General features: G+C 41.7%; 1 protein-coding gene across 10 annotated transcripts in view; it reads left to right on the top strand.

Annotated features, from left to right (window-relative positions):
• MID1 (midline 1) overlaps positions 1 to 18783 on the top strand; it is a 412936-nt gene extending 394153 nt beyond the window's left edge. For all 10 annotated transcript variants that reach the window (XM_060407572.1, XM_012106209.4, XM_060407571.1 and 7 more), the window contains exons 8-10: positions 4135 to 4296; positions 7747 to 7954; positions 14632 to 18783. In XM_060407572.1, coding sequence (XP_060263555.1) covers positions 4135 to 4296; positions 7747 to 7954; positions 14632 to 14980 — 719 coding nt within the window. In that variant the 3' untranslated portion in view covers positions 14981 to 18783. The remainder of the gene's footprint in view (positions 1 to 4134; positions 4297 to 7746; positions 7955 to 14631) is intronic.
• Positions 18784 to 22239: the final 3456 nt, after the last annotated feature.

Here is a 22239-nt window from a genome sequence, read left to right as displayed (position 1 = left end):
TTTTTTTATTTTTCATTTTTATGAACAGGCTTATGACTGTAGGTGTTAACGAATTGCTTGTTGAGACATAGATATGTATTTAATTTTACAATGTTTCCATGTTTTTTCCAAAACGATTTTTAATGCATCATTGACAATCTTCAATTGGAACCTTTTCCCAGCAGCCTATTTTTATTATTGGCAAAAGTCAAAGGATCCATGTCTTCAGGCTTTCATGGCAAAGTAGTTATCTGTATTTAATTTATTTTAGTCATTTTGAAAATATTCATGAAGGTTTTTAGATATATACCATTTGTATTCAGAAGAAGGAAGAGAGCATTCACTTCTTTCCACTCTGGTCGAAGAGACAAAGGGTGTTATAAGCTGGTATGCAGTCTCTCTAAAGGGTGTCCATTGTTGCATAATGTTTTATACATAATGTTTTACTGTAAGACGACAGACAGTTGCTCTACAAGGCTCTGAAATCCCAAACATAACTAGGATCTAGTAATGAGCACCATCATGTAGGGAGATGCTTCTGACCCATTGTGAATGAGAGAAAAAAAGTACAAAATCACCTAACTAGACTGTTGCCATATGAACTAATTATCTTCCAAGTTCCACTGTTGTTTTACTACTTCAGGCTGAATTGGAGAAGGTGAGTGTTGGCATCCCATCAAAGATGATTGAAAATGACTTTAGAGAGAAGTACATGTTTTAGTTGGGATAGTTATGCGGGTGTTTCATAAAGTGATGAATAAAACCTGGTCATCAGTCCCGACACAGTGGGGTATCGAGGCAGAGAAGTCTGGTGCTTGGCGCCATATGCAAGAAGTTAAGTGGTGCTGGCACTTGACCAACACTAGCAATGCAATAATGGTGCACTTTGAGGCATCCCACTTACTCCAGGCCCCACCAGAGAATGGTCGACATAGGACTGCTTTCTTGGCATGTATAATCAACTTCTCAACTATGACCTTGGCGATGGAGGTAAGCCTAAATTTTAAGCGTTAGCATTCATGAAAGCAGACTGTCCCAGGGTCAAGTTATCCAATCACATTTTACTACTCCATAAACATTTTGTTCTTTTAATATTCACAGAAAAAAATTAGTGACCTCTTCAAAATAATCAGGATGGTCAGGGTCCCTTTTTAGTTTGGAAAGGGTTTCTGAAGCATTTAATCTTTTTGTTTTAGGTTAAGACTTCAGACTGTAAGCCAAGTTGCAGTTTGCAGCAATTTCAGACATCTGCTTTACAAAGTTGCTGAAAGCATTCCCCCACCACATGAAACCCCGCATCGGGGTTATACAGTGATGTAAAGTTTATTGAAACATTTTTACATTTGCTTTCTTTGACCACAATAGTCATTTTGCTGTGACATATGCAATTAAACAGAAACAGTGTAAATGCACCAACATTGATAGGATTCTCAGTTGATTCTAGTGAATGCTATTATTGTTCGCTTCCACGCCAGACTGCTATTGATAAAGGTCTAGAAATATGAGTGGGTTATCCTAGAACAGAAAAGCTCATTCTTTCACTTAATTTTTATTGAAGTATAGTTGATGTACAGTTTGTGTGAGTTTCAGGTGAACAGCACAGTAATTCAGCTAAACATTTTTTTCAGATTCTTTTCCCTTACACGTTATTGCAAACTATTGAGTAGAGTTCCCTGTGCTCTATAATAGGTCCTTGTTGATTACCTATTTCATATATAGTAGTGTGTGTGTATTTCTGAGTTAATCCCAACTTCCTAATTTGTTCCTCACCATTCCCCTTTGATAACTTTAAGTTTGTTTTCTGTCTGTTGTTTTATTAGTACTGTAATAGTATTATTAAATATCTAAAGTGAGTTATTGGCTTTTTAGGGCCCAGAGCTCAGAATCCAAAGGTGAGTTAGAGGCTTCTTAGGGCCCAGAGCTCAGAATTCAAAATGACCCTTCTTTGGTTGGATCAACATCTGCTGTTTGGTTGTGACACTTGCCTGAAGTGTTGAGTTTGTTACCTCTATGTTCAGGGAAAAGGGAAAATGAGAAAGGATCAAAAGAGATAAGTAAGTGGGAGAGTCCCATGTTACTAAGCTACGTGTGGATGTGTACCTCGGTCTTATACAGATGAGAACTGGTATGAGAATGAGGGGGATGCTGGGGGTGAGGGGTGAATGGGGCCTTAGTTACTCTGGTACATCTCCAAACACTGGCACACCACCCTCAGCCTCTTGTCTGAGCCTCACATTACTTCCTTGCTTTATGGCAACTCTGTGAGATATGGAAATGAAAAGAGTAAGAGAAAATTCACAAGGTTTCTCATATATGTGAACATGTATATTTATTTATTTAAAGACTCATCGAAGTGTGGCTGAAAATACCGTGTACCCCAGGTACATATCTTAGGGGGTGAATTTTCATAATTAACATAATTTTTCATAATTTTTAAGTTCTTTGGTGAGATTCATGAACAATGCCAAACTGAAAACTTGGAGATGGTATTTAGTAGGATTCAGAGACAGCTGTTGGGGCGTGAACATCTTGAACTGCTATGCTGATACTTGTGGGTTGGTATGGATATGCATTTGTGATTTCTTTGTACATTTCACTAGAAACTCACAGAGGTAAGATGAAGTATGGTTAAGGTGTAAGTTGCCTCAAGATCAAAAGAACTAACCCTTTGACTTGCAAATTCCCTGAAAGGGAAGGAGGGGTGGCAAGTTGAGAAGCCCCTCAGGAAGTGGAAGGGCTCGGCCTTCTACTGAGAATTAGTGAAGGAAATTCACCAGAGTCAGGAAACAGCCACGACAGCCCAGTCACCAGGGGGCTGGGCAAAGGTTTGATTAGAGTGGAGATTGATGGAGAGACGAGAGTCAGGCCCAGTACCAAAGAGATGTTTTCAGCATTAGCCACAGCTGCACAACAAAACGGCTTCCTTTTTCCTCATGTTCTTCCCAGCATCGTAAATCCGCAAACTGCTCCTCAAACCACATCCTGCAGCGGGCAGCCAGAGCACTGGCCCTGCTCTGTTCTGGAACCAGCCACACTGGGGATGCAGCTGGTCACAGCCCCTGGTGATGCTTTTGTCAGAGCTCCACTGGGCCCTGAGTTGCCTTTGGTTGCCACATGGCTCCAGGGTTTTTGTAGGAACACATGTCCTGAATCAATTACAACCACACCAGTACTGGACCACAGACAAGCCCCATAATCATTTTCTTAGCTCTCATGTCCAAAGTTGGGCTGGTGTTGGCCAGTTTCTGCTGGTCTCAGTCCTGAACTGGCTGGGCCATTGAGCTGGTCTCTGTGTCTCTGCTCCCATTTGGATGAGCAGACAATCCAGAATGTCCTCCCCATGGTAGAGGCCCAAGAGGGCCACAGACTCTCAAGCGCTTGTGATGTCTCCTCTTGCCACTGGTGTGTTGTCACTGCAGCCTCGTTCTCTTGGCCAGAGCAGGTCACATAGCCAAATTCAAAGCCAGGAGGTAAAAGACAACATATCCTATCTCTTTAGAAGGAGTAGCCACAAAGTCACTACTTTTACGATGCTGGGAAGAACATGAGGAAAAAGGAAGCCATTTTGTTGTGCAGCTGTGGCTGATGCTGAAAACATCTCTTTGATACTGGGCCCGACTCTCATCTCTCCCCTCTCCACCCATCCTGGGGGTGGTGGAGAATGAGAAGCAAAAAAATAGGACCTCCTACATCTCCATTAGTGAGGCCAATGTCTCATACATGATCTGGGTCTGTTCTTACCCTCTGTGAGTCTCAAAATTGATGAGATCCAAGATTGAACGGTAATCATGATGCAAGCCGGGGGGAGGGATGTGTGGTCACTTGCTTTCTTTCCATCCCACAGCACCTAGTAACACATGACCAGGCATGGTGCTTAAGATACGACTGCTCCCATCCACATGGAACAGAATTTGCAAAACAGTCATCTTAGCTGGTCTTTCCACTTAGAGTACATGGTGAGAATATATAGTAATAAATAAAGGTTGCTGTCCTTATTGTAAGCAGACACTGAACACTCAAGTTGATTGGTGGCACCTGAAGAAGTCACAAAGCTTTTCACTGGTGATCCCAATAACTGAAAATTCTACAACCTTAATATACAGATTTGCCCCATGCTTGCTCCAAAGAACTCACCACGTCTGCTTGGCTTTGCAGGTCTGTGCAACTCGGCTGATAGCTGGATGATCGTGCCCAACATCAAGCAGAACCACTACACGGTCCATGGGCTGCAGAGCGGCACCAAGTACATCTTCATTGTCAAGGCCATCAACCAGGCAGGCAGCCGCAGCAGTGAGCCTGGGAAGTTGAAGACAAACAGTACGTGACATGAACTCAGCAGAACTATCATCTCTAACCTGCTCTCCTTCCAGCTGCCCCTGGCCCCCTTCATTTCCCTTTTCTCTGTCCCAGGCATTGCTTACAACCTGAGACAGCAAGCAAAGAGCCAGCATGGAGTCAGGGTTTTTCCATCCAATCCTCTATTCCAAGCCTGGCACAGAGCTAGGACTCTCTGTAAATTGCCAACGGTCTTCTTTTCCATATATATGTGTGTGTGTGCACACTCAAGTCGTGTCCGACTCTTTGTGACCCCATGAACTGTAGCCCACCAGGCTCCTCCGTCCATGTAATTTCCCAGGCAAGAATACTGGAGTAGCTTGCCATTTCTTCCTACAGGGGATCTTCCCACCCCAACAGCAGAATCTCAAATTACTAAGTCTTTCTTCAGGTAGCTTCTAGGTCTGTGATTCTCAATCATAAGTGATTGTGGTCCCCAGAGGGACACTGAGCCACATCTGGAGTCATTTCTGGTTGTTACAGCTGGGTGTTACTGGTGTCGAGTGGTTAGATGCCAGGGGTGATGGGAAACTCCCACTGTGTCCAGGATGGTCCCAACAACGAAGAGTGAACCGGGCTATGCGTACATGCATCTTGTAACACTGTCATCTCCCACTCTCTCTCTCTCTCTGCCCACATGTGTTTTATTTTATCCTCCTCTTCTTTCTCCACATCTTTTTGGTCTAGAAATATTATGCTATATAATATGGTATTTGTTTGCATAAGACCTCCCAGGAGAAAGTCGATTGGAGTATGTCAACATCACATCATGCTTTAGGGTTGCCAGCCTATCTATAGGAAATACATTTTAAGAAGAACCCTCATTTAACCCAATTGGTGATTTTAGTAGTCAAGTCACTTAATTTTACTCCACATATCTGTCCTTAAGACATATATTCTTAAATATAAGCTAATTTCTCAAGGGTTCTGCTGGTAGAGAAGGAAATGTCTTTGAAGAATAAGGGGAAAAACGAATACATACTGGAAAAAACCTGTAACAGCATATGGGAAACCCAAATGAACTTTTTGGCCAACCCAATATATACATTGAGGTTTATTCTGTAGAATGGATCTTTGAAGCTTCTTATTTGTGCCTTATTGGTTTTACTAAAGATAATGTATTCATTTCATATGGACAGGTAATCTTGTACTTCTAGACATGCAATCATTGACCAGATGTTATTAAATTATGTACAAGAGGTTGGTTAACTTTTTCTGTAATGTGCCAAATAGTAACTGTTCTGGGCTGTGCAGGTCAGATGATCTTGGTCACAGGTGTTCAACTCTGGTAGAAAAGCATGGCCTGGCCACGCTTCATTAAAACTTTATTGAAAGACACAGGCAGTGGGCTCAATATGGCCTGCGGGCTGTAGTTTGCCGAACTCTTAGGTATACAGATCTTACAATGCATTGAATTATTTAGCCAAGTAAATGATTAATTTCTCCTTTGAACTAATCTATCCTCATTAAAGCAAAAGCTTTGAACCTAGACAGAGTAGGTCATAGTTTCCTTGAGAAACATATACATGGCACAAGTGGAATTTGTTCTCTGTGGAGGCAGGGGGTTGGACCTACCACCAGATGGCAAGACCCTGCTCCGTGTATGTGTGGGTCGGGATGGGAGCTGAGGTAAACATGATGGATCTTGCCATTATAAGGCCAGTCTTTTCAATGGCTGTGACCTGATCTTCCTCACCGGGAGAAGGGTAAGTATAACACAACCCTCATCTTCAGTGATGGCTGCACCTTTATGGAATTCCTTCCTAACCACCCATTAGGGTCCAATTATTTTTAAGGCACATTCTATCATCACCTTTTTCTTTTTTTAAAATTTGATGGAAGTACAGATTTACAATGTTGCTTTAATTTCTCCTGTAAAGTGATTCAGTTGTACATGTAGATACATTCATTTCTCATATTCTTTTCCATTATGGTTTATCACACCTTTTAAGCCAATCTATCTTCAGAGTCTTTTTGTCTTAACTGGTGTGATCATTCCTGAGGACCATTTTTTTTTTTTAAAAGCCAGGCCAAAATTTAAACTACACATGGACTTCAGTAGGTCTTATAGTCTTTGAGAATACCCCTGCCTGCTCAACACTTGAGCATTTTCTCAGGTCCCCTTTAAGGTTTTCTTTGATATGAACAGAAATCTAAAAATGGGTCAGCAATCTATTGCCCATGGGCCAGATTCAGCTACCTGTTTTTGTAAATAAAGTTTTATTGGCACATAGCACTGCCCATCTGTTCACCCGTGTCTCTAGCTGCTGCCATGTTTTGACTGCAGGGTTAAATAGCCCCAGAAGAAACCACATGGCCAGCATAGCTGAAAATGGGAAAATATCTGGCCTCTTACAGAAAAAGTATGCTGGTCCCTGATCTACAAGAAAGAATTTTTGAAGTGCCATTGTCATGTTTTTATCCAAGGAGTGATACCCTTTGGCCTTCCTGCATATGACGTAACACACACAATTGCTCCAGGTTCTCTGCCTCAGTTTCTCAGCCAGCATCCTGTATTGCCACAGTCAGACTTACCAGACTGTTTCTGGTGATTGTCTGAGCACTGTGCAGAAGCGGCCTTCCAACACAGCAGTGGAGTTTGAACATCATGGTATTTGCATCACATTGTAATCCATTTCCTGCCTTTAAGTGTCTGGTATGCAACGTGGTTGAATGACAGGATGGCCCCCACACCACTGTTGAATTTTCAAAGCAGTAACAGTTACTGAGAGGATGGATATTCAGTTGTGATTCAGCCAGAATTTTACAATGGTTCAATGTTCAAAACGCAAAAATGAATAAATGAAATAGAGAGGACCTTATTATGTCTATAAAGGAACTTTTACATCTATAAATGAACTTAGAACTCAAAAACCCAGGTAGGTAGTAACCTGCCACATTTTCCTCCTGATCTTATGGGCTGAAAAATAGCCCATTTGATCATCATTTTAAGCTCATGAGAATACTGCTCTAATTTGGAACAATCTCAAAATAATATAAGCCATTAGAACGTTCTGTACATTAAAACCTGCAGTCTTGATGTGTTTGGTTTCTGAGGTCTATTGAGCATGAATTCATATGAAGCTGGCTGAACAGGGGAATGGTTGAAAATGAAGTCTTCGTTTTCTCCTCCCTTCCAGGATGATGTCGGCCAGCAAATTAACTGTGCTGCTGGTGTGTAGCTGGGATCCCCAGCAAAGCTTGCACCACAGACTCTGCTTGATCCTCACCCACTGTTGTTGAACAGTGAGGGAAGCTACCTTGCACCCACAGCTCAGAGCTGACTGCAAGCTCTCGGAGGCAGGGACATGTTTGTCCTCACTATTTTACTGTCCTTTTTAAAGCTTATTCTGAAAATATGTTCTTGCTGAAGTTAAAATCCACAGTTCTTTTCATCTACCTTTTTTTGTGTTTTGTAACCCTTGTTTCTAGGCCAACCATTTAAACTGGACCCCAAATCTGCACATCGAAAGCTAAAGGTGTCCCATGATAACTTGACGGTAGAACGTGATGAGTCGTCATCCAAAAAGAGCCATACGCCCGAGCGCTTCACCAGCCAAGGCAGCTATGGCGTGGCTGGAAACGTGTTCATTGATAGCGGCCGCCATTACTGGGAAGTGGTCATAAGCGGAAGCACATGGTAGGCACTTTGATTGAAGTGTATTCTCTTTCACATTCTCCTCCACCATAGATGATCACAAGATATTGAACATAGCCCCCTGTGCTGCACAGCATGACCTTATTCCCCACCTTTTTATACATAGTAGTTTGTATCTGCTAATCCCAAACTCCTAATTTAGCCCTCCTCTCTCCCCGCTTTGGTTATCACAAGTTTGTTTTTTGTGTCTGTGAGTCTATTTGTTTTGTAAATAAGTCCATTTGTGTCATATTTTAGATTCCACACATAAGTGATATCATATGATATTTGTCTGACTTACTCCGCTGAGTATGATCATCTCTGGGTCCATCCATGCTGCTGCAAGTGGCATTATTTCATCCTTTTTTATGGCTGAGTAGTATTCTATTGAGTGTATGTACCACATCTTCTTTATCCATTCAGCTGTTGATGGATATTGTCCTACAATCATAAAAAAAAGCATATTTCATTCTATACTTTGTCAGACCATCAACCCAGCCCAAGGTCCATCTTGAAGAATAATATGCACAAAAGCTTTATCAGTCAGCTGTTGCTATAGTAATGCTACATAATAAACACCCCAAAACTCAGTAGGTTCAGCCAACAATCATTTACTACTGTTCACTGACACTCACATCTCTGGGATAGCTGATCAAGGCTAATCTCAACTGGGCCTTGCTTAAGCTGAAGGTTGGATCTAGGTCTGTTCCATGGGCTTCTTCATCCTGTTTGGACATGTGGGCTACTCAGGTCATATCCTTCTTGGGGAATCTGAGAGTACAAACCCAATTACACAAGCACATTTCAAACCTCTGCTTGTATCATGTCTTACTAACTTCTCATTGGCCAAAGCCAGTCACACAGCCAGGCTCAAGGCCAGTGGTACAGGGAAGTATATTCCTCCCATGGAGTTGAGAGGAGAGAGTGAATATGTACTAAGCAATCATTTAATCTACCATTCGGCCAATAAGAAAAATAACTCATTTTAACTCCATCCATTTTTTATTTTCAGCAAGACTTGAGCCCCAGTCCCTGGGAAGGCTAGTATGCTAATACTGCCCTTTCATGCCTTAAAGCATGGATCAGCCAACTACAGCCAAACCTGGCCCACTGTGTCTTCTTATAAATAAGCTATTTATGGGAACACAGCCAGGCCCATTCTTTTCCGTATTGTCTATGGCTACCTTTGACCCACACAGCGGAGTTGATTAGGTAAGACAAAATTCTGTGGTCCACAAGGCCAAAATATTAGCTTTCTGGCCTTTACAGAGAAAATTCACCAATTCCTACTTTAATTCCTGTTCTTCATCACTGAAGTTAGTTTCTGTTGCCTTGTATGTTTTGTGACTCTAAACTGGGCCCATCAGTGCTTGTGGGGGAAGCAGTGATCCTCGGCCAAGACTTATTTCAAAGTGTTCCTTTAGGTCCAGCCCAATGACTTGGGCTCACTGAGTTCTCTAAGCCCAAGGGTTAGAGGTCAGGGCAGTGGACATGGGAATTAGTGAACTCTGCCAAGTTCACCTTACAAAACTGACCTTGCCTGTTCCACAGCCACAAACTATACCTCATACCCTGCCCTCCTGTCTCATAGATGGCCACTTAAATAGCTCCCTTTATGAACAATTATAATTTTTACTAACCAGCCTTTATCTGGCACAACTTTGTGCCAGGCACTGGCCTAAGCATTTTACAAATGGTAACTCATTTATTGATCCTAACAGTCCCAGAAATGTAAGTACTAATATCCCATTTTACAGATGAACTGACTGAGGCCCAAGGTCACACAGCTCATAGGTGCAATCAGCGTACAAGCTGTAAACCAAAGGTCCACAAATGTTGTCTGAAAAGGGCCAGAGAGCCAGTATTTTTGGTTTTCAGGCCAGATGATTTTCTCCCAACTGGTCACCTCTACTGTTGTGGGGGAAAAGCAGCCATAGACCACACATTCACGAATGGGTGCAAATAAAACTTTATAAAAACAAACTGAGGGCCAGATTTGGTAAAATGCTACAGCCACTATGGAAACCAGTATGGAATTTCCTTAAAAAAAAAAAACTAATAAAAATAAAAGTACTACATGATCCAGCAATCCCACCCCTGGGCATATATCCAGAGAAAAGCATGTTTTGAAAAAATACATGTACCCCAAAGTACACAGCAGTGCTATTCACAATAGCCAAGACATGGAAGCCACCTAAAGGTCTATCAACAGAATAAAGAAGATGTGGTATATATACACAATGGAATATTACTCAGCTATAAAAAGAGTGAAACAATGCCATTCACAGCAGTGTGAATGGACCTAGAGATGATCATGGTAACAGAAAGACAAATACCACGTGATAGCACTTATATGTGGAATCGAAAATATGATACAAGTGAACTTATCTAAGAAGCAGAAACAGAGTCAGGTAGAAAACAGGCTTATGGTTGCCAGGGAAGGAGGGGATGGGATGGACTGGGAGTTGGGGACTAGCAGATGCAAACTATTACATATAGAATAGATAAACAATAAGATCCTATTGGATAGCATTGGGAACTATATTCAATATCCTATAATAATTAGTCATAAAAAGAATAATGAAATAATGCCATTTGCAGCAACATGGATGGACCTAGAGATTATCATACTAAGTGAAATCAGACAGAGAAAGACCAATATATGATATCACTTATATGTGGAATCTAAAAAGAACTTCTTTACAAAACAGAAATAGAGTCACATATATAGAAAACAGATTTATGGTTATCAGGGACAAAGGAGGGGAGGGTTAAATTGGGCAATTGGGATTGACACATACATATTATTATACTATATATAAAACAAACAACTAATAAAGACCTATGGTATAGCACAGGGAACTCTACTCAATACTCTGTAATGACCTATATGGGAAAAGAGTCTAAAAAAGAGCGGATACGTGGATGTGCTAAGTTGCTTCAGTCATGTCCGACTCTGTGCAACGCTATGGACCAGAGCCCACCAGTCTCTTGGGTCCATGGGATTCCCCAGGCAAGAATACTGGAGTGCGTTGACATGTCCTCCTCCAGGGGATCTTCCCAAGATATGTGTATTATGGATAACTGATTCACTTTGTTGTATACCTGAAACTAACACAACATTGTCAAATCAGTGGCTCCAAGAGAAATTTTTTGAAAATATATCCTGTAATAAACCATAAAGGAAAAAAAAATACACTTTAAGGCTTACTGTGGTGAATAAGTGATAGTTGAATCTTTGCTTTAAAAAAAAAAACTCTAAAACTGAAAACTGCCTAACTTGCAGATGATGAGTATGGTAACAGTATCTTTTTTGAGATAAAGATGCTAAAACACTTATTTTACAAAAAAGAAACCTTTCAGTTCAAGTCTATGCAAATAACGTAGTATGTCTAAGTCCTTTACAGTGTTGATACACATTCATAAGCTTGGGTGTTGGCTTTTTCCAAACAACAGTTTGCATATTAGCCAAGCAAGTAGGTTTTTTCCCCTCTTGTGACCCTCAAGGTTCTCTTTGCTCAGAACATTCCTGTTTCAACATCCCTCTGAAGGATGAAGGACAGATCCTCCCCCTATATTTGGCTCTGGTCCAGGCTGGCATTTACAATGTGTAGCTGCACTGGGGCAAGATAAAAGCCCAAAGGAAAATACAGTTAATTTTTGCAGGTGCAAAAGAGCAAACATTTCTAGTTAATTAACGGGCTCTGTTAATCTGGGACAGAATCCAGTGTCTAAATAATTACAACCCCCTTAATAATTACTTATGATAAATGATACCTGATCATTATGATCTCATCCCCATTGACGAATGGTGTGGGGAATTCCACCACACCACTTCAGTTATACAAACACAGATCAGCATTACCTTGAAAACACCAGATGTCAAAACCAACTCGTGAGGCAGGGGGAAAATATTCTCACATTAATTGCCACGCTTCACATCTTTACAAACTCGTGTCCGTTTCAGAAAATTCTCACGTAGAAAGTAGTTTAACATTTCCTGGGAGGTGTAGCGAGGAAAGGGTGACCTTTACTATCAAACGCCTATAATACTTTGATTTGCAACATCTAATAATGCATGTATTTTCTTGTGAAGTATAGTGCTGACTTGAAATTTACTTGTATGTTATAATCCATGCTATGGGGCATGTTAACATTGCTCTGAGAAACATCATTTTATACATTTTGAATTCTCTGAGTCTCACTGCATACCTTAATGGAACATTGCCTTCCGCCTGCACCTTTCAAGCTCACTGGAAATATGCACATAATTTTACAGATTAATGATAATATAATGGTATTTTCTGTTGCTTAATGGACTAGACACGTAGTTATTTTCTTATTCTAATGCTGTTAATGTGCTCTTGGTATTTTAGGAAATGGTGTTAACTAAATGTGGGTTCACGCACAGATTACAGGAACCCAACTTAAGAGGGAAGGGGCGAGAGTCTAGATTTTGCTCATTTTAACCTTCTCTTGGTTTTCCCATTTGCTAAATGAAGTCAGTCATACTTGCCACAGCTACTCCATAGGGGGTTCAGTTAAGGTTCAAATGGTAAAGGAAGGTCAAAAGTTCTTTACTAAAAAATAAAAATGGTATACAGCAGCAAGAAGGAAACAATACAGAAATGTGGCTATTTTGTGATGCAAATGCAAGTTTCAAATTATCTGAAAAGGGAAATGGTGTCTGCCAGGACAGATAGAATGTCTTGCGGGAGAATACTGAAAAGTGCAAAACAAAAACATTTCCAAAATGTCTGTTAGGGTTCAGAGAAAAAGAAAAGTCTTTTCCTAGGTCCACCAAGGAGAAAGAGGGCCAAGGCTTCTGGGAGCCTGCTACTCCTCTCCTGGAAGGCAGAAAGCTATTCATAGCCCAGAGGCAAGGTACACCCAGGAGTCTGCCCAGAAACTTCCACAGACCTCACGTGTGCTGTCTACTGTCTGGAAGAGTGTTTCGCCTTCTCTTAGAACTTCTGGATCTTGTGCACGGGTTTGAGTGGCAGAATCTGACCAGGACTCCATATTGGAAAGAGGATTCTGGGAAATGCTGCCCCAGGAGTGTCCCTAAAATGCTGAACAGAATTGACGAGGGTGAAGTGCAGAGGTTTGACAGCACACAGGCTGGTACCCAATGCTTACCAGAGGATCAGTTCCATCCTCTCTTAATTCAGTCATGGTATGTTTTCTTTTTTGAACACATCACTCTTTAAGTGATTATATTCTAAATCCAGCACATGATGTTTGAAAGAATGTCATTATGTCAAAGACCAGTGAAGTTTTTCTCTCTATGGCAGTAAGGTACCATATGTCAACATCCAGTTAGACTGGTTTCTACTGTAACATGTTAAGAATTGAACTCTGAATCACTCACTATTTATTAAGAATGATGGGTTTTGCTTATCTTGTTGTTTAGTTGCTAAGTAGCGTCCAACTCTTTTGCAGCTACAGCCCACCAGGCTCCTCTGTTTTTGGGAGTTCTCCAGGCAAGAGTACTGGGGTGGGTTGCCATTTCCTCCTTCCAGGGATCTTCCCGACCCAGGGATTGAACCCACATCTCCTGCATTAACAGGCATATTCTTTATCACTGGGAAGCCCTTGCTTATCTTAATAACTGAGAAATACTGCATTATGGAAGCATGTTTCAGCAGGCTGAAAAGAGATTAAGAAGCTTAGAACACTGTAGAAAGAATTTAGAACTTTTTTTTTTTTGAGCAGTGAGAGAACATTTAGATTAACTAGGACATCTACCAGTTCAGAGACATTCAGGATGTTTGTAAATATAGTAGGAAATAAAACCAAAAGGGCTCCTCTGGTGAGAAAAGGCATTAGGGAGTTTTGTTTAAGTCATGTGGCCTTTTAAATCATCCTCGGGTCAAATTCCTATTCTGGTAGTTATTAGTCATGTGTCATTGAGCAAAGATCATAAAATAACAATTACTGGCTATTCTATGCTAGGTCTTAGGCCCAGGATCTTAACACATATTCTTTTCTTAACTCCTCAAAATAACTCTGAGACACAATGACAGTCATTGTCCCTGTGTTACAGATGAGAAAACTGAGGCTGGGAGATGGCAAAGAACCTATCCCCATAAATGAAACTTATTTTCCATGCTTGCCTTGTGAAGATGACAGGCAAGATGTCAGTTGAAAAATTCAAAGAAGGTCAGAAGATCTTTAGAAGGTCAGAAGAAGTCTAGGGCTGTGCTGTCCAAGATGGTAGCCATGGGCCACATGCAGCTCTTGAAACTAACTTGACTATAATTAACTCAATTCCTCAGTCTCACCAGCCACAGTTCAAGTGCCCAATAGCTACATGCAGCTTGTGGCTACCATATTGAACAGAGCAGAACATGTCAGTCACTGCAGAAAGTTCTACTGGATGCCACTGGTCTCAAGAATCTACTGCATGGGTCTTCATGAATATAAAAAAAAAGACAGCCAAATACAAAGTTCTAATTCTCTCATAACATCTGCACTGTAAACAGGAATTTGAGTCAATATAATGGCCCTTTTCTGCCAACTCTTATGTCCAGAAGGGAAGAAGATGGGGAAGAGGGGTCAGGGTTCTTGCCCAAGCTTTCACTAAAGAGTGAACAGGGATGACAAGGATCACAGAAAGGATTTCATGTATGTGTGCAGTGTGGCTCATGGTTCTCGTCATTGCTCTTTTGCGTCTGCAGGTACGCCATTGGCCTTGCATACAAGTCAGCCCCAAAGCACGAGTGGATTGGCAAGAACTCTGCTTCCTGGGTGCTATGCCGCTGCCACAATACCTGGGTGGTAAGACACAACAGCAAGGAGATTCCCATCGAGCCAGCCCCCCACCTCCGGCGCGTCGGCATTCTGCTAGACTACGATAATGGCTCCATCGCTTTCTATGATGCCTTGAACTCCATCCACCTCTACACTTTCGACATCACATTCTCGCAGCCCGTGTGCCCCACCTTCACTGTGTGGAACAAATGTCTGACCATCATAACAGGCCTTCCCATCCCTGACCATCTAGACTGTACAGAGCAGCTGCCCTGAGCACGTGGAGCTGGTTTCTGGGGGATATAAAGGGTGGTGGCCACCATTTTGGGGACTGAGAAAGCACAGACTTCCAAAATGTGGTTAAATCTCACAACAAGCATCCAGAAATCAGCTAAGATAGGATTCCCAATGGGTGATTCCCCCCTTTCACTGTGTTTTGTATTAAGTACAGGCTTTAATAATTTCTTCACCCTGTTTTTGTATTTACAGGAAAATTTATAGATTATTTATAATAGGAACATAACCGGGGATTACAACTCTTAGGAATTCTCTGGTTTTGCACATTAGGAGGCCCGTAAGTTTTATCAGTTCTTGACAACCTTTATTTTCAGCACAAGTCTCTGAGCTTGAGAAACAAGATCTTTTGTAGTTTGTGTTTCTCCACCTTCTCACATCCTCTTTCCTACAGATCTCATGGCAGGTCCTGTCACACCAACACTGTGTAACAATATGCCACTATTTTCAAACTAAAAAAAAAAATAGTTTTGAACCTAGTAGGGAAGTCAGCAGGCTTTCTGACTGGTTTCTTGTGAAGCATTCTGCAATGTCAGAAGGATTTATGGATCAAGTAGCATGGAGAGAGCAACAGACAGGAGGGAAAGACTTGACTTGGGAGCCGGGGATCTGCTAATGCAAAACCCGTAATTACCCTTCCATGGCTGGTAGGATGATGCTGGGAGAACATGAACAATGAGATTGCAATTGAAAAAATTCACCTTGAATCCTACTGATGATTCAAAAATTCAGGCCGATTTGTGTTTTCTCGGAAGTGGGATTCTGTGTCACGATAGAAATCTATTTCCTTCTTCCTTTTACTAATTTCTTTAGGCCTGTGAAGTTTCTCCAGTATGTTTACTAGCTGTCCTGTGTCCCACTCCCCCTGAATAATTTTTGTCACTGGGGCTGAGGAAATAAACGTTTTCTGTCACAAATGGCAGCACCGCTTTGGATCAGTTTTGCTCTCTAGGACATCAACATATGGCCCCAACCGCCAATACCACATCCAACCAAAAACCATTAGTATTTATGAGTTGGTAATGACAAGGGACATTGCATAAAGTACTCTTCTCTAGTATATGTGCTTCAGAAGTTATAATAAACAGACCTTTAAACACATCTCGAAAGATGTAGAAGTCCCTCTATATTCTAGTATAGTTAAATAGAGTTGTAAGAAAACAAACAAACAAACAAAAAACAAAAAAAAAAATCAAACTCTCTATTCTCACTTTGGAACCTGCTAGTAGAACCTGCTAATATCATGTCAGATACAATGCTCAGTGTGCTGACCTAAGACATTGGAGTGGTCCATGACATAAGGCTTTTTTGCCTTCCCTGGTGGCTCAGTGGTAAAGACTCCATCTGCAGTGCAGAAGACCCAGGTTCGATCCCTGGGTCAGGAAGATTCCCTGGAGAAGGGAATGGCAACCCATTCCAGTATTCTCGCCTAGAGAATCCCATGGACAGAGGAGCCTAGCGGGCTACAGTCCATGGTGTCACGACTGATACTTTCACACTAAGCCATCCTTGGACGCGAACCAGGAATCTGGCAGTGGTTCTACCTTGATGAAGGGCATGACATCTCTCAACCATTTCATTTGCTAAAATATTTATCTGGGCTGCTGGGGTGGCCGTTTTGACAGACTGGGGGATTTAGACACTGTTTTTATTGGTTTTGTTTTTGAGCAAATCAACCAATTGTTTCAGCATCGCATTATGTGATCGTGAGTCTGGGTTTCAGGGGCAGCTTCCCCAGGGCTTCTGCCTCTACACTGGCAGATGCATTCCTTTTTCTTAACAGATAGATTCTATATATTTACTATATTATTTATACCCAGATGAATATTTTGATAGTGACTTAGAACAATTTCACATCTAAAAGATGGATGTCTCAATGGAAAAAAAATTAATCTCTGCCAACTTAATGGAATTTTTTCTTTTTACAATAGAAAAACAATGTTCATTAGGCTTCCCTGAATAAACCAAAAGGGTTGGCTTAATAATTTTTACAAACTTTTTTGGTAGCTAAATAATGGATATTTTCATGCACTTTGTACACTAACAGGTTTTAAATAAAAGGGTCTAAAACTCAGCTTCTGAGATTTTTTAAATCATGGTCTCCAGGTACAATAAATGCTCCAGTTTGCCTTATGATGTTAATCTAAAGCATTTATGAGGACAATATTGCCACGAATTATAATGCTTTTTCAGTTTAAAGAAGTTACTACTCCAGTTTTCACTGCAAGCCATTTAGGTTATGTTTTGGCTATTTTTATAAGGACAAGGGATTATGTTATCATTTTGTTGTGGAAGTCTCACTCTTTGCTAACTTAAAAACATTGTGGATTGTAGCGATTACTATTTCCATGTTGTCATATTTACTGGAAAATATGTATATGATGAAAGGCCACAGTGTTTACTTTCATTACTGTAATGATGTAGACAAAATTTCCATGTGGATTTTTTTTTGAAAGTCTGAAAAATATATGCTATCAACATTTGTTGCAGTAGAATTCTTTAAAAGGATTGGGGGCACGGCATTTTGTTTTTGAGGTTCTTACTTCACAGAAAGAATCACAATACAGGGGAAAAAGAGCTGGCGGTGCCAGTTAATACACAAAATTGACGCAAAGCCAACCAAGGCTGCTGGGTCCAACGTCGTGAGTGTGTGAACGCTGCTGGCACCATCTTGAAATGCTCAGTAATGCCTGGACGAGGGGTTCTACATTTTCATTTAGCACTGGGCCTCGCAAATTATGTAGCCAGTCCTCAAAACTGAACTCTGAAACATGGTACCTCTCTCCTTCTGATGGATAGAAATGAAGAACCCTGAATCCACTGTCACAAGTGACTGGCCATATAATTCAAGTGGAAATCTACGTGGATTAAAATGGAGAGTGGGCTTGGGTGAAGATTTTCTTTCTGGCTTTAAAAGAAAGTGACTTCAAAAACTGCACATGTTGATGAGAGTTTCTGCTGGAGAAGAGGCAAAGGCCTGAGGACCAAAAGGCATTTTATTATGGTACTGAGATCTCAAGACTTTCTGAGGAACCAAACCAGTGCTCCCCAGCGAACATGGAATTCCATTTCGGCTCCAGGCACATCGGCAGTGCCTGCAGAAACACACGTATGCTCGCGTACATGTGCTTTTGGTGTTGGGAACCAAGTGATCTGCTCTCCCCTTATAAAATGTCTTTAAAAAAAAAGGATACAAAGATGGTAATGGGGATGGGAGAATGTTTTTAAAATAGTGCTTCTGAACATGGGGGCAAATCTGGCAGTGTCTGGAGTCATTTTGGTTTGGCGCAACTTGTGAAAGGTGCCCCCGGCATCTAGTGGGTAGAGACCAGAAATGCTGCTCAACATCCTATGGTGTACAGCACAGCCCCCATGACAAAGGATTATCTGGCCCAAAATATCAATAGTGCCACAAACAAGAAACTCTTACTATTCTTTAAGCAAAACTCTCAACAATTTTTTTTTTCACTCGTGATTGATTCAATGCCTGGTATATCAAAAAAGAAACCGGGCACCAAAACCTTCACCTTTAAAAAAATATTTACAAAATTGTTCAAAAAATCTGAAAGGCAATGCAAGCCTTTGTAAATGGGAACCCACTGACAAGTGTCACAAAGATGGGGATGTGATTTGCTTGGTCGGGAAATGAAAGTCTCTGTATGCTGCTCTTTTCACCCGAACAAGTTCAGTTCCTGGTACTTGAGTCATGCTGTCACACCCTCAGCCCAAGCTCTCCATTGCTGTCACTTTCTGGTTTAAAATAAAATCATATTTGTGGTTCCCACGCCCACTGTCTCTGCCTATGTCTTTTGCCTTGTTACCAAGGCATGTTTTCACCTTCACTGTTTCTACACATATTTATTCAACTTCTGCTAATCCTTCTACCACTTTGCAACATATAATCCATTTTCTTTTATGCCTGAAACGTTCCAGTGTCTACCATCCAGCCTCTCTGTAATCAAAATACAGGTAATTGACAAGACACAAAATAGTATTCTCCCCTCTCCCCGGGAATTTAAAGACACAGTAAGAGAAAACCTGTACAGGAGCAGAGATCAGAAGAATGGCTTGGTTTCTAGACTTCCAGAGCGGGTGAAGAGGAGGGCATGGAGGATGTATATGGATGGGTGAGGGTCTTGACAGCGTGGTCTGGAACCACCCCAGAAGTTGGTTCATAAATCTATCCCCAAACCCCTCCCCTGGCTAACAGGACTTGACTTTCATAAGAAACGCAAGCCTTTTGGACCTGAGTCAGCACTCCAAAGGCTTGGTCATGGGTCCAAGGCATAAACGGCACCTGTACACTTGTTACATGTGCCAGCCCTACCTACCCCAGACCCACCCACCAGACAGAACTTGCAGGGCTGGGACCCAGCCCTCCAGGAGATTCTGCTACTAGCAGACATGTGTGAAGTGCCACTCTATGGGGCTTTCTTCAGTCTCATATCCCGTAGAAACATGCACATAGAGCCTGAAACACCGTCTCAAGGTCATATGCTTTAGAGGCCCCATGATGGAGCACACTGACTTTAATCTGGCTGAATATGAAAATCTTGTCCTCGCCTGCCAATTTAGCAGACATAACAGATGTGGGTGAGATCCCTGGGTCAGGAAGATCCCCTGGAGGAGGGAATGGCAACCCACTCCAGTATTCTTGTCTGGAGAATCCCATGGACAGAGGAACCTGGCGGGCTACCATCCATGGGGTTTCAAAGGGTCAGACATGACTGAAGCAACTTAGCACACATGCACACTGCTACCTCTTAGACAAGGATGTGTGTGTGTGATAGTCACTCGTGTCTAACTCTTTGCAACCCCATAGACTGTAGTCCACCAAGCTCCTCTGTCCATGGAATTCTCCAGCCAAGAGTAAGTGATTGATTCAAAAGCTAAATAAAAGTGAAAGTCAGTCGTGTCCGACTCTTTGTGACCCCGTGGACTGTAGCCCGTCAGGCTCCTCTGTCCATGGGATTCTTCAGGCAAGAATACTGGAGTGGGTTGCCAGTTTCTTCTCCATGGGATCTTCCCAACCCAGGGGTCAAACACAGGTCTTCCACTTTGCAGGCAGACTCTTTACTGACTCAGCCACCAGGGAAGCCCGTTTTTAGCTCCAGGTCTGAAGACTTCCTAGCTTATCCTATGGGCCTCAACGCCAAGAACCACAAATTGCAAATTTAATAGGTGATTTTGTATCAAGAGGTCAATTATGAAACACCTGCTGTGTGCTAAGTCACTCAGTTGTATCTGACTCTGTGACCCCATGATCTGTAGCCCACCAGGTTCCTCTGTCCATGGAATTCTCCAGCCAAGAATACTGGAGTGGGTTGCCATTCCCTCCTCCAGGGAATCTTCCTGACCCAGGGATCAAACCCAGGTCTCCCACATTGCAGGAAGATTCTTTACCATCTGAGCCACCATGGAAGCCCACAAAGCACCTAGAATTTTTCAATTAAAAGAATATATTCTCTGGGTTCAGATATGGCTCAGATCGTGTTAACATTTTTTTTCTATTGTGGGTTTTGACTTTTTCCCCTAGAAATTGGATTTATTTGATGTACCCAAGTCTTAAGTTTCTCAATAAAAAAAACTCCATTAAAAAAAATGTCAGTTTCTGGATCCCATCCTGAAAGATGGGCTGATAAGGTCCTTGGTGTGGGCCAGCACCCTGCACTTTCCTCTGAAATGATTCTTAAGTGCAGCCAGGACCAGCAGCCCATGCTGTCTAGCACCACAGGGCTCAGCCCCTTTTCTGTCAAGGTCAGAAAGGGACTATTTTAGGGTTTTCAAGCCATACTCTGCAGCTGGAGAGTGAAAGCAGCCAGAGAGGATATGTCCACAAGTGGGTGTGGCTGTGTTACAATAAAACTTTATTTACAAAAACAACCATGAGACTACATGTGTCCCATGCTGTGACTGGCCACATCAGATACAGTACTGGACCAGTGGACTGAAACCCTCAGGGCACTGTCTGTCTATCCTTCACTCATGGGGTCTCAGCTATGTCCCCCTATGGCTTGGGGGCTCTGTGAGCTCCCAAGTCCTTTTCCAAAGAATCTGCCTACAATACAGGAGACCCCAGCTTCAATCCCTGGGTCAGGAAGATCCCCGGGAGAAGGAAATGTCTACCCACCCAAGTATTCTTGCCTGGGAAATCCCATGGACAGAGGAGCCTGGAGGGAGGGCTACAATCCATGATGTCGCAAAGAGTTGGACATGACTAAGCGACTAAGCCTTCTAACACTGAATTCCATCAATTCTGAAATTACAGAACTCATAAGAATTCATTGTGGAGTGCTTAAGACAGAACCATGAAAGAGGCTATTAAAAGATGCTTTCGTTCAACAGAGTACTGTCTGCCAGTTCCAATGATTAGCTTTACCTCCTTCAAAATTCTGACTTAAATCAGCCCTTCTCACAAGTGATAGGTATGTAAAATAGATTTCCTTTAGTAAGAGTTTTCAAGTATGTTTCATTTCAACTTTTGAAACGGAACAGATGCTGCTGTAATTAATCATCTTTCAAAGTCAATCTGAAGGGCATGTCATCCACTCTAGAGAGTAGCCCTCAGCCCCCTTTTTTACAAATTATTATTTTGTAAAGTAGAGAAGCAAAACAAGTTGAAGAAGAGAACTGCTTCTGATTATAACAGAAACATAAAGAGAGGCATGTGGAACTTTCAAGATCCCTTCCCCTGGAATACCATTCTCACCGTGGGATGTACATTTAAGAACATAAAGTAAAAACAGGGTCGAGGGCTTATGGAAAAACCTTTCTTGTAGTTGGCCTGTCTTAACATGGGTGATTTATGGAAAGGAATTCAAGTCTCCCTTTGAATCTTCATGTTCTCTAAGAGAATTATAAAAGCATGATTAAATAGGAAGTGTAGCAATTAACAAGCAAATCTGTCATGGCCAAAAACCAATTACCAATTAAGGAGAGACACAGAAAAATGATTTAATGAACATTAGTTCTTTAGCACGGTCTATTTATCCTCAAAGCTCAATTTTTGATTACAGTCATTAAATGCTGTTCAGTAAAATATTTCAGACAGTAAAGCTTATCTCACCTCTTCCCCAATCTTATTCTCCCTTCAGCTTCTACCCTCTCTGGCCTCCTCTTTTCCCTCAAGCTTCTCAAAGGACTGGTCACATGTTCTGTTTCTCTTTCCTTGCCTGTCATTACAGCTCCCCTCACTCACATCAGCCACTGAGTGTCTTTACTATACCAAATAGTGCTCAGCG

Source organism: Ovis aries, chromosome X (assembly GCF_016772045.2).
Source record: "Ovis aries strain OAR_USU_Benz2616 breed Rambouillet chromosome X, ARS-UI_Ramb_v3.0, whole genome shotgun sequence".
Taxonomy (NCBI): domain Eukaryota; kingdom Metazoa; phylum Chordata; class Mammalia; order Artiodactyla; family Bovidae; genus Ovis; species Ovis aries.
Note: the sequence above shows the minus strand (reverse complement) of the source record. Positions and strands in the feature narration are given on the sequence as shown.